Below are 13,330 nucleotides of genomic sequence, written 5' to 3'. Positions count from 1 at the left end.
GTTTTTGATAATAAAGCTCTGTTTTTAATGTTTCCTTATATCTATAGCCTTTACCTCAAGATTAGGACCACGGAATCTTTGGGTGCTCTTAGCATCTGAATGAGCCCTCATGATTAGGGATTTTGACTTCAGGGCAGTTTTGTCTCTAGTAGCCATTTTTGATTGTCATAACTGAAGGAGTATTGCTGGCATCCAGTGGTTAGAGGCCAGAAATACTGCTGAATATTCACCCCAAAATGTTAATAGTGCCAAGGTTGAAAAGTCTACTGTGGGGTGATTTAGGATGGTTTGTTGAGAGTCCCCTGGAGCAGCTTTATCTAGTTCATTTCTTGGTAAGTAGTATCCCAGTAAAAGGGTACAAGTCTTGTTGCTTTGGTTCTGAGAGAACTTTATTAATATTTGGTATGTATTTAGAGAATCCCCACATTCTGGGTCTGGTATCCTCATTACAAATACAAGATTCCCCAATTCAGAGAGATTTTGTTTACTTGTAGAACTGGCTCAGCAAGTTTTTATTTTATTATTTTTGCTGTGCCGGGGATTGAATCCAGGGCCTTGTGCATGCGAGGCAAGCACTCTACCAACTGAGCTACATCCCCAGACCCCAGCAAATTTTTAATGAAAAGAATCAGATAATCAATATTTTAGGCTTTGTGAACCATACCGCTTCTGTCACAACTCTGTATCTGCTATTTTAGTGTGAGAGCACCCATAAATACATGTAAAGGAATGAGCATGACTTTTGCAATAAAGGCTTTATTTATGGACTCTGAAATATGGATTTACTCCTCATGTGTCATGAAATTCTTTTTTTTAACCCTTGTGAAATGTAAAAACTATTTTTGAACTGTACAAAAACAATCTGCTATCTAGGATTCTCTACTCCTTTGTTCTGTAGAATAGTATTTGTCTTTTACTGGAGTTTAAGAACTGCAGTGTCTAGAAACTTAAAGCTGGTTAAGAGATCTAGCAATTGAATAGCTTCTTAAACAGGCTTTCATCAGATACTCCTTATTGTAGCTGTACCACACCCACACTTATGTAAGTGTCTGGTGCTATCAGTTTCTGAGCTGTTTGAGGATTCTCTGTAATAAATAACTAAACAAATAAATAAATAAATGGCTTTCCCCCCGCTGACTGCTGGATAATTTCTCTCTCTCAGGTCTTATATCCTTTACCACTTGCTCATTTGCTTTGCAACTTCTCAAGTGGCTTTCTCTTTCTCATTTCCCTGCCTTTTATGGTTTATGACTTATAAATAAATAATTTTATTAGGATTTGAAGAAGGTGGAAATTAGACGTATAGTTATTATCTTGATTGCACTTTATTTATTTTGGTGTGGGGTCTGCCTGTATTGCCCAGGCTCTCCTTGTATTGATTCATCATCCTCACACCCTAGCCTCACAAGTAACCAAAGATATGTTATTAAGTAGTGGAGAGTATATTAATTACTCATTTTGGTGAAAATAGTCTTAAAGAGAAGCATTGAAATAAAATTAAACTATAGGTTCCATGTTATTGGTTTTTGTTTTTCTAGAAGACATTAGAAGGACTATGATTTCTCTTAATACTTCTAAAATTATTTGAAATTACAATAAGTAACTGGGGAATATTCCAAAATTAAATAGCATTTTTTCCCCTTTCTGGATACCTAAGCAGAGTGTGGTATGCTAAGTATTTCATTGAATCTTTAAAACGATCACAATTTGCTACATAGATAATCTGATTTTAGTTACCTATATTTAAAGGTTTTTTTCCTATTACAGCTTGGACAAAGACATTTTTGATAGTTAAATTACCTGTATGAAAGACTGACATGTCAAACTGGTATATTTTTATGATAGGTGTTTGATCAGTATGTAAAGACCAGGGCAGAGGAGGAACGCAGGGAAAAGAAAAACAAAATAATGCAAGCCAAGGAAGATTTCAAAAAAATGATGGAAGAAGCAAAGTTTAATCCAAGGTATGTGATTCATTACTGACAAATAACAAACGATGTATTTCCTCTTAAAATCAGTTAAAAATATATCTCTACCTTTTGGATATTTGGATATGAAAAGCTGTGTTTGACTTTGGTTTCTACCATTTTAATCTTTATTCTTAAAGTGTTCCTTTAACCAGGTATGGTGGCACTTGTGTGTAAGCCTAGTGGCTCAAGAGGCTGAGGGTGGAGGATTGCAAGTTCAAAGCCAGTTTTGAGAACTTAGCGAGGCCATGTCTCAAAAATAAAAAGGCTGGGATGTGGCTAGAAAGAAAGAAAAAAATGTATCCTTTAGAGGACCCCGCCCTAAGGAGGTTACCTTTGATTTAAATGTTTCCCTTTGGGAATAAATTGTTCTCCAGGGACTGGTAAATGATATAAAATTTGTTCTTATCTTCATAAAGTTTTAAGTATAATAAATTGCAGAGAAGAAAAATTATTTTGATTCAGTTAAAATGGTAAAGGACTTTTCATCTTTAAGTTTTTTTTTCTACGTTATCTTGTGTAACATTTTAAATTGCTTGTTAATGTGTGTTATATATGAAAAGGATCAAGAAAATGAGACATTTTAAACTCATGTCTAGCATTATAACAGTAATTAAAGCAATTATTGAATATTCTATGTGCTTAGGTGAACTTAAAAGAATACATTTTCATATATACATCTTTTATCTTATTGAATATTCAGAATAGTCAATATTTAGATACTTATGGCATATCTGTTTTACAGATAAGGTAAGAAAATCAAATTAAGTAGTGAAGTTGGGATTTTAACTTGAACCCAGTATTGTGCAGAAGAGTACCAGTAGGGAGAATTATTCTTAATTTATGGATTAGTTGGAACAACAATGTATTAGGTTGCTGTGAATACCTTGGTACATGGAGAAATTTTTCTTTTCCTTTCTTTTGTTTTTGGAGCAAGGTTTCGTTATGTTGCCCAGGCTGGCCTTGAACTCTGGGTTCAAGCAATCTTCCTATCTCAGCCTCCCAAATGCTAGGACTACTGGTGTGTGACATCACACCTAGCTATGAAACTATGTATTTGTTTTGGCAATGCTGGGGATCAAATCCAGTACTTCACTAGGCAAGTACTGTACTAGTGAGCTTTACGTCCCTATCCTCATGGAAAATTTCTAAAACTATAGAGTAGAATCCTGGAGTCTCTGTGTATAAAAGTTCATCTTGTTAGTGGAGGTAGGGAAGAGTGATGGTGTTGTAGATAATATATTTGGTATAGTTTTATTTTTGAAATGTGAAATGAAACCTATGGTATTAAAACAAATTTCAGAAAATAAAAGGAATAGAGTATTTGTGACCATGAAGAATGTAATATTCTTCAGGGGGTTGTAGAGTTTCAGACTCTTCAAGTGGTCTTGATTTTTTTCTTAGTTAGAAGGATAAATTAATGGGTCATAGTTGACTGTGCTATAAAAGACATTTTTGGGGCAGTTGAGGAAATTGGAATATATGTTTGATAGTAAATTATATTTGAAAATTCTTAATTTTCCTGAGTTATTGTGGTTATGGTAGAAAACAGCTTTACTCTCAGGAGTTGCATGCTGAAATAGTTATAGATGAAGGTATATGACGTCTGTAGCTTATTTCCAAGTGATTTAATAAGATCTAGTTATTAAAACTCTTTATGGGTCTGGGAATAATCAAAACTCCAAAGAGGTTTTCCTTTTGTAGATCTAAGTCTTATTAAATCACAGTATCCTGCTGGTGTTATTTTTGGGCAGATAGAATTATTAAAGTAACTCTACAATGCAGGTTACTTCAGAAAATTAAAAAAAAAAACACAGTGTGGTATATTTCTACTTTGGTACATTTAATTCTAACATATGGATTAGGCCCATTTCTAGTTAGTAGAAGCAAACAAGGAGGAACTTAAAAGTGAGAATACTGTCCATGGAATTAATTTTTTGCTTTGATTTGGAAAACCACTCTCACAAAAGTCTTAGTAGCGTCTAGTAAATATAGAATGCTGGGGATTGTTCCAAGGGAAAAAATGACTGAGCATTACTTAACTGTGCCTATTCCTTCTCTGTCTTTTTCTTTAAATGGAAATTTCAGGTATGCTATGGTCAACTATACTTCCATCTTGCCTGGACCCCTACCACCAACTCACTCATTTCCCCCAAAAGTGTTTCGTTTTAACATGTGTTTTAAAGTAGTGTTTTTCAGGATTAAGTATTAGTCGTGTTAAAAAAAATATGCACACAAATCTAATGATATGATTTCATTTTAGCCCATTATAATAAAAGATAATATTTTATTTTATAAGTAATGTATAAAATGATTCAATTTCACTTCTACACTTTGGTTTTGCGTTTTAAAAGATTCATTCTTTAAGCATAGTAATATGTTATTTTAATCTTAAAATTATAAAACAAGGTGTTTAATTTATATGAACACAGATGTAATGGACTTTATTATCCTTTTTCTGGGATACAGATTTTTGTTTTACTTTAAAATTTTATTAGGGCTGCATATTTATTTTTTAAACCAGGTTTGCAGTATAATCTATTGTTCAAAATATTGAGTTAATGCAATTTGACATTGTGACTAATTTGATTTCATACAAAAGATAATTATAATCTGGCTTTGTTTACCCAGAGTATAAAAATAAGTTACCTATGAGTGCTATTTTTAAATTTTTAGTTAATGTCTTAACTTTGAAATTCTAATCAGTTAATTTTTTAAATAATTTTTAAAAAATAAGTTGTAACAATTTTTGTTTTAACACATATAAGGGTGTATTTTTCTTTTTGCATTGGAATAGTTTTTTGAGGGGAAGATAAGCTTTTTCCTTCTAAAATATGCTAAACATATGGGGTATTTTATTAGAAAATTATTACTATTTTAAGTTGAATACTTCAAATATTTAAATATCTACCAAATATATTTGAAAGTTTATAATGCCTAGTATTCATATTTTTTTTAAAAAAACACCTAACATTATAACTTAACCTGCTTAGAGTTTGCTGAACTTTGGGGGTCTGTAAATTGATGTTTTCATCGAATTTAGGAAGATTTTGGCTAGTATTTTTTCTGCCCTCATTCACTGTTTGCTCTTTTGGGGGGGTTCTATTTACACATATGTTAAAGTGTTTGATATTATCTTACAGGACCCTCTAATCTTTTTTGTTTGTTTGATCTCTTTTGATTAGATGATAGTTATTGATCTAAACCTAAAGTAAATTACTCTTTATTTTACTGTATCTATTCTCACATGAGACGTATCAGGTTCAGTTTTCCTTGCAGCTTAAATTCTTGTTTTCTATTTTTCATATCTCTGTTGAAACTTCCTCTCTCTTCATTTATTAAGACCATATTTTCAATTGTTGGAACCTATTTTAAAATCTTTAATTCTTCCAATGCTATTAAAATAGCCGTTTTAAGTACTTGTCTTCTTAGAATAGCATCTGGACATTTTGTGTTCAGTTTTTACTAACATAAATTTTTTTTTTTTCGTATCACTTACAAGTCTCTTTCTGTTGTGATTTTTTTTTAATTTATTGAAAATATTGACATTGTGGATGATATGTAGAGACTCAGTCTGTTGTCTTCAGGTGAAGAGTGGGAATTTTTGTTTCAACAGACATTTTAATTATCAGGTATCCCCTTAATTTTAGGCTTTAATTTGTTAGGGTAGATGTGTTTTTCTCAACCTCCTAGCTCTCTCCCTTGTGGATATTTTGTGTATTTTGTTAGCTTGATAACTGTTTTTCCTCCAGCACTGATGAATCTCTATTATCTCTTTTTTGCTCTTAACCCTGTGACACCATGGTAGGAAAGCATTTTCTGGTTGTCCAAACTCTTGGGCAGTTTGGCTTTATCTGTGGACTCTTCAGAAGTCACCCTAAGTGGGATTTTTCTGGGTTACTCTCTCTATAACTTTTCCTTCTCTTCTTCTTCTTCCCCACCCCACAACCCCAGTTGTACTGGGAATTGAATTCAGAGATGTTGTATCATTGAGCTAGAAACATCTCTAGCCCTTTTTATTTTTTAATCTTGATGTAGGATCTAGGATCTTGCTAAGTTTCTGATACTGGCATTGAACTTGTGATCCTCCTGCTTTAGCCTCTGGAGTCATTAGGATTTGGGGGAGGGGGTCCCAGGGATTGAGCCCAAAGGCTGTTAAGTACTGAACCACATTGCCAACCCTTTTTAATGTTTTATTTACAGATAGGGTCTTTCAGAGTTATTTAGAGCCCCGCTAAGTTGCCGATACTGGCCTCAAACTTCAATCCTCTTATCTCAGCCTCCCTAGCTCTTGGGATTACAGGCATGCACCACCATGCCCAGCTTCATTGGGAATCTTTATAGTTTCTTCCTCTACTCGTTTAGCACCCAAGCTCAGATATTTTCCTCTTGTAGCTTTGGGACCACTGTGCTCCACTTGCAGTCTGGCTTTCTGGGAAATGGAAGGAAAACTGCCTGAGGGTCAATGGCACTAGGACTTGTTTTGCGAATTTCTCTTCTCTTGTTTTCTGATGATCTCTAGAAATTAGTTGCCTCATACACTTTGTACAGGGTTATAGTTATTTAAGGAAAGAAAGCTAATGCAGTAAGAGTTATTTCATACAATTAGAAACAGGTTTCATTTTAGGGTAAAAGTAGATGAACTCCTAAATCTGTTGAAGTATAGATATTCTTTGATCTCTGATCTCCTGCCTCTTTTTTTTTTTCTTTTTAAAATAGTTTGTGTGTGTATGCATATGTATATATCTATTTGTAATTCCATGTTGATGGCATAAAGGTTACTAATCTCATTTTCACTCTTTAGCCCATTTTACTTGTTCTTTTTGTGTCTTATTATTCATTGTTTAGGTAGATTTGGGGATTTTGTGTGTCTGGTATATATTTTTACTGGGAAAATGATATCTTCTCTACACGCAGAAGTAGCTCAACCAAAGTTAGCACACTTATCATTTTGTTACAGAGTTACTTTTAGTGAATTTGCAGCCAAACATGCTAAAGATTCAAGATTCAAAGCAATTGAAAAGATGAAAGATAGAGAAGCATTGTTTAATGAATTTGTGGCAGCTGCAAGGAAGAAAGAGAAAGAGGATTCGAAGACCAGAGGTGAGAAGGTAAGATGGTTTCAGTTCCACTGTGCAGTTCATGAGAATGTGAACGGGAAAGAACTAATCTGGTGCTGTTTCTAACCTCATCTATGGGCATAAATAATTGGACCTATGTTTGCTTTTTGTTTTTTTAAGTTATCTTTTACAATTGTTTATATGTATATGTGCTATCAGCTTACTTCCATGATACTTATTTTAGTAGTTGCACTAAACTATATAGGATTGCTTTACATTTTATTAACACTAAAATGCCTGGTAAGTGCAGAATTGGCTTTTAGGACTGCCTGCTCAGTGGGACCTGCTAAATGCCTGCTAAGATTTCAAAACTCTTCATAGGTTCTAACATTTGAATTTCAAAGAACTTCTTTATCGTTTTTTTTTTTTACCCCCTAAAAAAATAGCATTTTAGTGACTTTCTAATCTTTCAGTGAACCTATCTTACATATAAATTATTGCTTATCAAAAGTAAAGGTCAGTTATAAAAGATTAATAAATTCCAAATGTCATTTGATAGCAATGTCAGGAGTAGAGAGGCACTCACCACTGAGGAGGCAGATTGGTGGGGAGAGAGCACCAGTGGTGTGTGAACCATCAAAACATGCAGCCATTCTCCTTAGCGTCCTGGTGTGCTTTATGAATCGGGGGAAATAACCTCTGGAACCTAATCATTCTTGACATTTAAAATCACTGCTTATTCTGGGAAGTTAAAACATTACAGCTTATATTAAGAAATGTTAATGAATAGTTTGTTTCATTTAACTTCTAGAATAACCTGAAAGAAAATCAAGTAATTAAATGTTTAATAGTGTATGATAGTTTTTATGCAAGTTGAATGTGTTTCTTTGCATTTTTAACCTAATTTTCTTTCTCTGAATGCTTTTTTGTAACTATTTTGTATATTCTGTTTTATAATGAGTGGGTAGACTTTACAGTTTTGTGCTGTGCGGCCTGCTAATCAGTGTAGTCTGACAGTTGTCATCTAACCTGCAAACTATTATGGGATTCCCTAGTGAGGAAAGAATTGGTATCTCTATATGATAACATTAGCCCTTCTCAGTTCCTGTACTTAACTTTTTTTTTTTTAGTACTTTTCTTTGTGAAATGGTGAGAATTTTGCCCAGAATGTGTTAATTTAAAAAATGAAATTAAGTAGACATGATATATAAGTAAATTATCTATTTTTTTTAATTGCAAAGTAATAATAAATCAGGAAATTGCTAAAGGGAAACATCTGAGCCAGTTTAACAAATGCAAAATCAATTCTAACTAATCTATCAAGGAGAAATTGTTAAGGGTTTAAGTGTAGTATATTTATATTCACATTCTGAGAATATTTGATACATGAAATTTTATGACTTTTCTTTCATGACTTCCACTGTATTATTTATATTCTTATGAAGTATATTGTCTATAAAGGCTTAAAATTAACTGACTTCTGGTGAAATCTGTTTTTCTTTTTTCTTAAGTAGCAAGTTTTTGTGTGTTTTTTGTTTGTTTGTTTGTTTTTTTTTTTTTTTTAATAGAGACTATCTCTCTGAGTTGCTTAGAGCCTTGCTAAATTGCTGAGGCTGCTTTGAACTCTCAGTCCTCCTGTTTCAGCCTCCTGAGCTGCTGGGATTATAAGTTTATTTGTTTACTTTTTTCTTATAAGCAAGTTTTGTAAGGTTGTGGTTCAAATACATTTTAGAATATCACGTTTGATGTTACATGTAATGGAATTAATCTTCTTTTAATGAAGTTGGTATTTTTCTCTTTTTTAAATTTCCTGCTAAATAAGTTAAATAATTTTGTAATAGGGAAGAAAACAGGGAGAATATCTGGATCTTGACTTGAAGTAATGGTAAATGACAATTTATAACATTGATACAGCTCTCAAATAACTTGCACAGTTAAGCCACTTATAGCCTGCCATGATAATCTCTCCCAATGAAAGGAAGTTAAAATTTAATTTTACTTATGGTTTGTTCATATATGATAAATTTTTAAAAACTATATGATAACCCTTACTTTATAGGGTTATCTAAGTTAATATGAATTTCTTTGGTTTAGAAAAATTCCTGTTTGTTAGAAATTGTGTGTTTTAACATAGGTGTTGTAAATTTTGCACTTAGTTTTTAAACAAATCTAGGAATTTGTTTTCATCATACAAAGTAGACAAGATGAATAGAAATTATATCACTACTATCAAGTACTTTCTTTTTTATGACACTTTTTTTTGTATATTCTGAAAATTTGTTGCTTTAAAATATTTGTTGCTTTAAAAAATGTCCTTCACCATAGACAATTTGTGAAGCACTGTGATAGAGCCCAAATGAGTGTTTTCTTAATAACTGTCTTGAAATATTGGGTTTATGAACATTACTCACTAATGTAAATGGAATTAAGAGCCAAATTTAGCGGTGGAGAGATCCACAATTAATTAGTTCTTCTCTTCTAAAAAATATTTCTGATGTAGATGATGTATTTCTTATAACTTTACAAATGTTTTCCAGAAAGGATCTTAACCTCCTTTAATAAGAGAAATGAGGTTGTAAGGGGGATTGATAGGGTAGGAATAGGCAGAAGGAATGATTCATTTCTTTTTGTACACACATCTTAAATTCTGATTGCATTTCTAATTTCTTATTCCCTTAGGCAGAAATATTTAATCCCTATGGTGGGGAGGGTCTTGACGTAGTCAGAATCCTTTGTTGAAATGATTTTGGCTACACTGGGAACATATCTGTGGTAGGAATACGAAGTAATTAAAATAAGATTGAATTTTTAAAACATTTAGGTCCTCAAAAGTTTGTAAAAATAAATGCTTTTACTTTTTCTTCCTGTTTAAAAAATAAATATATTTTTGGAGTAGGGTCTTAAGAATTAATATTATTTAATTCTTTGGTACTTAGTAGTTAAGTATGGTATTTGACAAACACTTAAAAAGTACAGAAAATTTAAAAGTAGTTCTTTTGATAATGATTAATTCTGATCAATGTAGAAATTATTTTCTTATATGTCAAGGGACAAACATTGCTCTTTTTACCAGAATACAAATTTTTACCCTATTTTGATTTTAGGCATTTAACATTATTGTAATGACTTAATATTTGTGCTTAGTGAGTTCTCCTATTTTAATAATTGAAAAATTTATTCATCAGTTTTTAAGATGTTGTTCTTGCCAACTTGATGTTATTTTGCTGTCAATTCATAAGCCTGTTGATATTCTCCATGAAAACAGTGGCAATTCTGAGGTCAAAAGTTAAGCAAACCAAAAAAGTTTTATTTCTACGTTGTTTTTTCTTTATAAAATACAACTTATTTTGAATTTGACAGATTTTTAAGTGAGAGTCTGTATGCTTATTGATTTTTATTTTTTAAATAAAGGAGCAATTCTGTTATCCTCTTTTACTAAGATTTATTCTATTCTAAATGCATTTTTAAAGTTGTTATTCTCATATTTAAGGTAAGTAAATGTTATTTTTTCTACTTGTAAATATTTAGCTATGATAATTTTATCATGATGTATTATTCTTTCCCATCCCACTACTTGTTTTAAAATATAGATTAAATCAGATTTCTTTGAACTATTATCAAATCATCACTTGGACAGTCAGTCTCGGTGGAGCAAAGTAAAAGACAAAGTAGAAAGCGATCCACGCTACAAAGCAGTGGATAGTTCATCAATGAGAGAAGACCTTTTCAAACAGTACATTGAAAAAATAGCCAAGGTAACCATTGTGTTTACTTGTTTTTTTTTTTTTTTAAGTTATACATGACAGTGGAGTGTCATTGTGTTACTTGTACCATTATAACTGAATAATAATTCTTAACTATTTAAACGGTATGTTTTGTGGGGGAAGTTGGAAATGTTGGTATTCTTAACATAAAAATCTGGTAGTTGATTTGGGAATGATACTGGTTAAAAACTAGATTCAAGTGTTTTTTTTTTTTTTTTTGGCAAGCTAATTATTCTATGAAACCATATTTTGATGGAGTTGGTGAGAAAAATAATATAATTTTACTTTTACAGAATTTAGACTCAGAAAAAGAAAAGGAACTTGAAAGGCAAGCCCGCATTGAGGCAAGCCTTCGGGAAAGGGAAAGGGAGGTTCAAAAAGCTCGTTCGGAACAAACAAAAGAAATAGATCGAGAGCGAGAGCAACACAAAAGAGAAGAAGCTATCCAGAATTTCAAGGCTCTTCTGTCTGACATGGTATTTGTTAACCCCCGCCCCCTTCTAAAGTACTGGATATGAGAAATCTGTTATATTGCCTAATTTTGAACATTTAACATTCTTTGACTACAAGAGATAATTTGTTGTTTACAAAGCTTTAAAAATCAAATACTTGGTATTAGCACTGTAGAATAGGGAAATTAGTTATTTAACAAATTTGGGAATTAGATGTTTTGCATATATGAAAATTCATAATTGTTTGGTCTCAAAACTCTATTTTTTAATTGTTGATGAAAGCCATCTTAATTACTCACTTACCTGCCATAGTAATAATTGGCCTTTTTTCTTGATGATTTAGGGTCATCATTGTGATGATCAATTATTGTACATGTAGATGGTATGAGATGTAGGACTGAAGGTGTACTGACCCCAGGAGATACCCTGAAACTTTCTTGAAATCTTCTGCCTTACCTCTTAGGGTTGTTGAGGTATGTAGGGTTTTTTGTCCCTACATTGATGTCCCCCCCAGACTGCTGTTCTGTATAAATATACTCTGTTATATTTTGCCTTCTCCTTGTCACCTGATTCATGCACTTCTTTTCTGTCTTTAAATGGGACTCTTTCTATTATTCTTTTGCTGCTTCTAACTTTTCTTTTTTCCATGTTCTGGACAATTCCAGTAGTTTTGAAATTTCTCTCTCTTCCTTTAACATTTCTTCAAGTTTATCTACTTTATTGCTATCCTAGAAATCTTTGTGCATGGAACACTTGCCTAGCATGCACAAGGCCCTGATTTCGCTCCAGAACACACACACACACACACACACACACGAAAAGCAGATCTGATTTTCTCCTAATTACTTGCAGGAGGTGAAGGTTCTCTGTATTTACAGCAAGTCAAATGCAGCTCTTTAGCATAATATGAAATGCAGTTCTTTCCTTGATTTTCCCCACTTTATCATCTTTGCTTTCCTCAGTTGTTCCTTGAGTTCCAACATTGCTAAACTGTCCTCTAATGACCCATACCATCATACCATTGTTTTATAGCAATCCTTTCATCAAGAATGCTTTCAAACTGTTCCTCCTACAGTGACACACTTTCTCATTCTTTAAGAGTGCACACAAATCTCTTCTGTGAGGCTACTCTCTGTCTGGCAGGTAGATTTAATCTCATTGTTCTTTTTATCATCCTTGTGATTAGCATACACATTGTAGCATTTACTACATGTAATTATTTGTTTACGTGCTTGTCCTTGAAAAAAAAAAAGTGTACTCAGTAACATCTCATTTTGTAGTTCCAGTGCTAAACACAGTATTTATCTGGCACATATTTAGATTTTTGATAAACAGTGGCTGAATATGCATTTGTAAATATTTCTTTCCTATCTTTTTATCTTTTCACTCTCCCATATTGGATATTATTTTTATTTGTCAGATCATACTTGTATACACTTATGGAGCACACTGTAATCTTACTGTGTTTATATAATGTAGAATAGTTAAATCAAGCTAAATAACATAACCATCACTTTGCATAATCATTTCTTATGTTGAGACATTTCAAATTTATAGTTGTTTTCAATATGTAATACAGTATTATTAACAAGTCACCCTGCTGTGCAGATTTCAAAACTCATTCTTGCACTGTCTAAAACTTTATACCCTTTGCCCACTAAGTCCCCATTATCTTCCCCACTCTTTACCACTCCTTTCTGTTGTCTCCTGTGAGTTCAACTTTTTTAGATTCCACGTTTAAATAAGATCATATGGTTTTTGTCTTTTCTCTGCCTGGCTTATTTCACTTAACAGTGTTCTAGGTTTACAAATGACAGGATTTCATTTCTTTTAAAGGCAGAATTACCATTATGCGTTTTATATATTTGCATGTATCTGTTATATTTATTTACATAGATATTATATTTCTTATTCTTCACTGAAGAACACTTAGTTATAATGCTGCAGTGAATACTTGGGAGAGTTGTTCTCCCTTCAACATGATGATTTTAGTTACTTTGTATATATACCCAGAAAGGGGATTAGTGAATCTCATGGTAGTTTTGGTTTTAGTTACCTGAGGAACTGCCTATGCTAATTTACATTGT

At 32.5% G+C, this 13,330-nt stretch overlaps 1 protein-coding gene across 6 annotated transcripts in view; it reads left to right on the top strand.

Moving 5' to 3' along the window:
- Tcerg1 (transcription elongation regulator 1) overlaps positions 1-13,330 on the top strand; it is a 65,242-nt gene that overhangs the window by 44,780 nt on the left and 7,132 nt on the right. For all 6 annotated transcript variants that reach the window (XR_006855196.2, XM_046460102.2, XM_046460101.2 and 3 more), the window contains 4 exons: positions 1,846-1,964; positions 6,928-7,078; positions 10,618-10,782; positions 11,085-11,267. Coding sequence is in view for 5 of the 6 variants with exons in the window: in XM_046460102.2 (XP_046316058.1) it covers positions 1,846-1,964; positions 6,928-7,078; positions 10,618-10,782; positions 11,085-11,267 (618 nt within the window). In the remaining variant the exon portion in view is untranslated. The remainder of the gene's footprint in view (positions 1-1,845; positions 1,965-6,927; positions 7,079-10,617; positions 10,783-11,084; positions 11,268-13,330) is intronic.

The sequence above is a fragment of the Marmota monax genome, unplaced genomic scaffold (assembly GCF_021218885.2).
Source record: "Marmota monax isolate L192 unplaced genomic scaffold, Marmota_monax_Labrador192_F-V1.1 WCK01_AAM20220418_F8-fsc00006, whole genome shotgun sequence".
NCBI classification, from domain to species: Eukaryota; Metazoa; Chordata; class Mammalia; order Rodentia; family Sciuridae; genus Marmota; species Marmota monax.
This window is presented reverse-complemented; position numbering and strand designations above follow the sequence as displayed.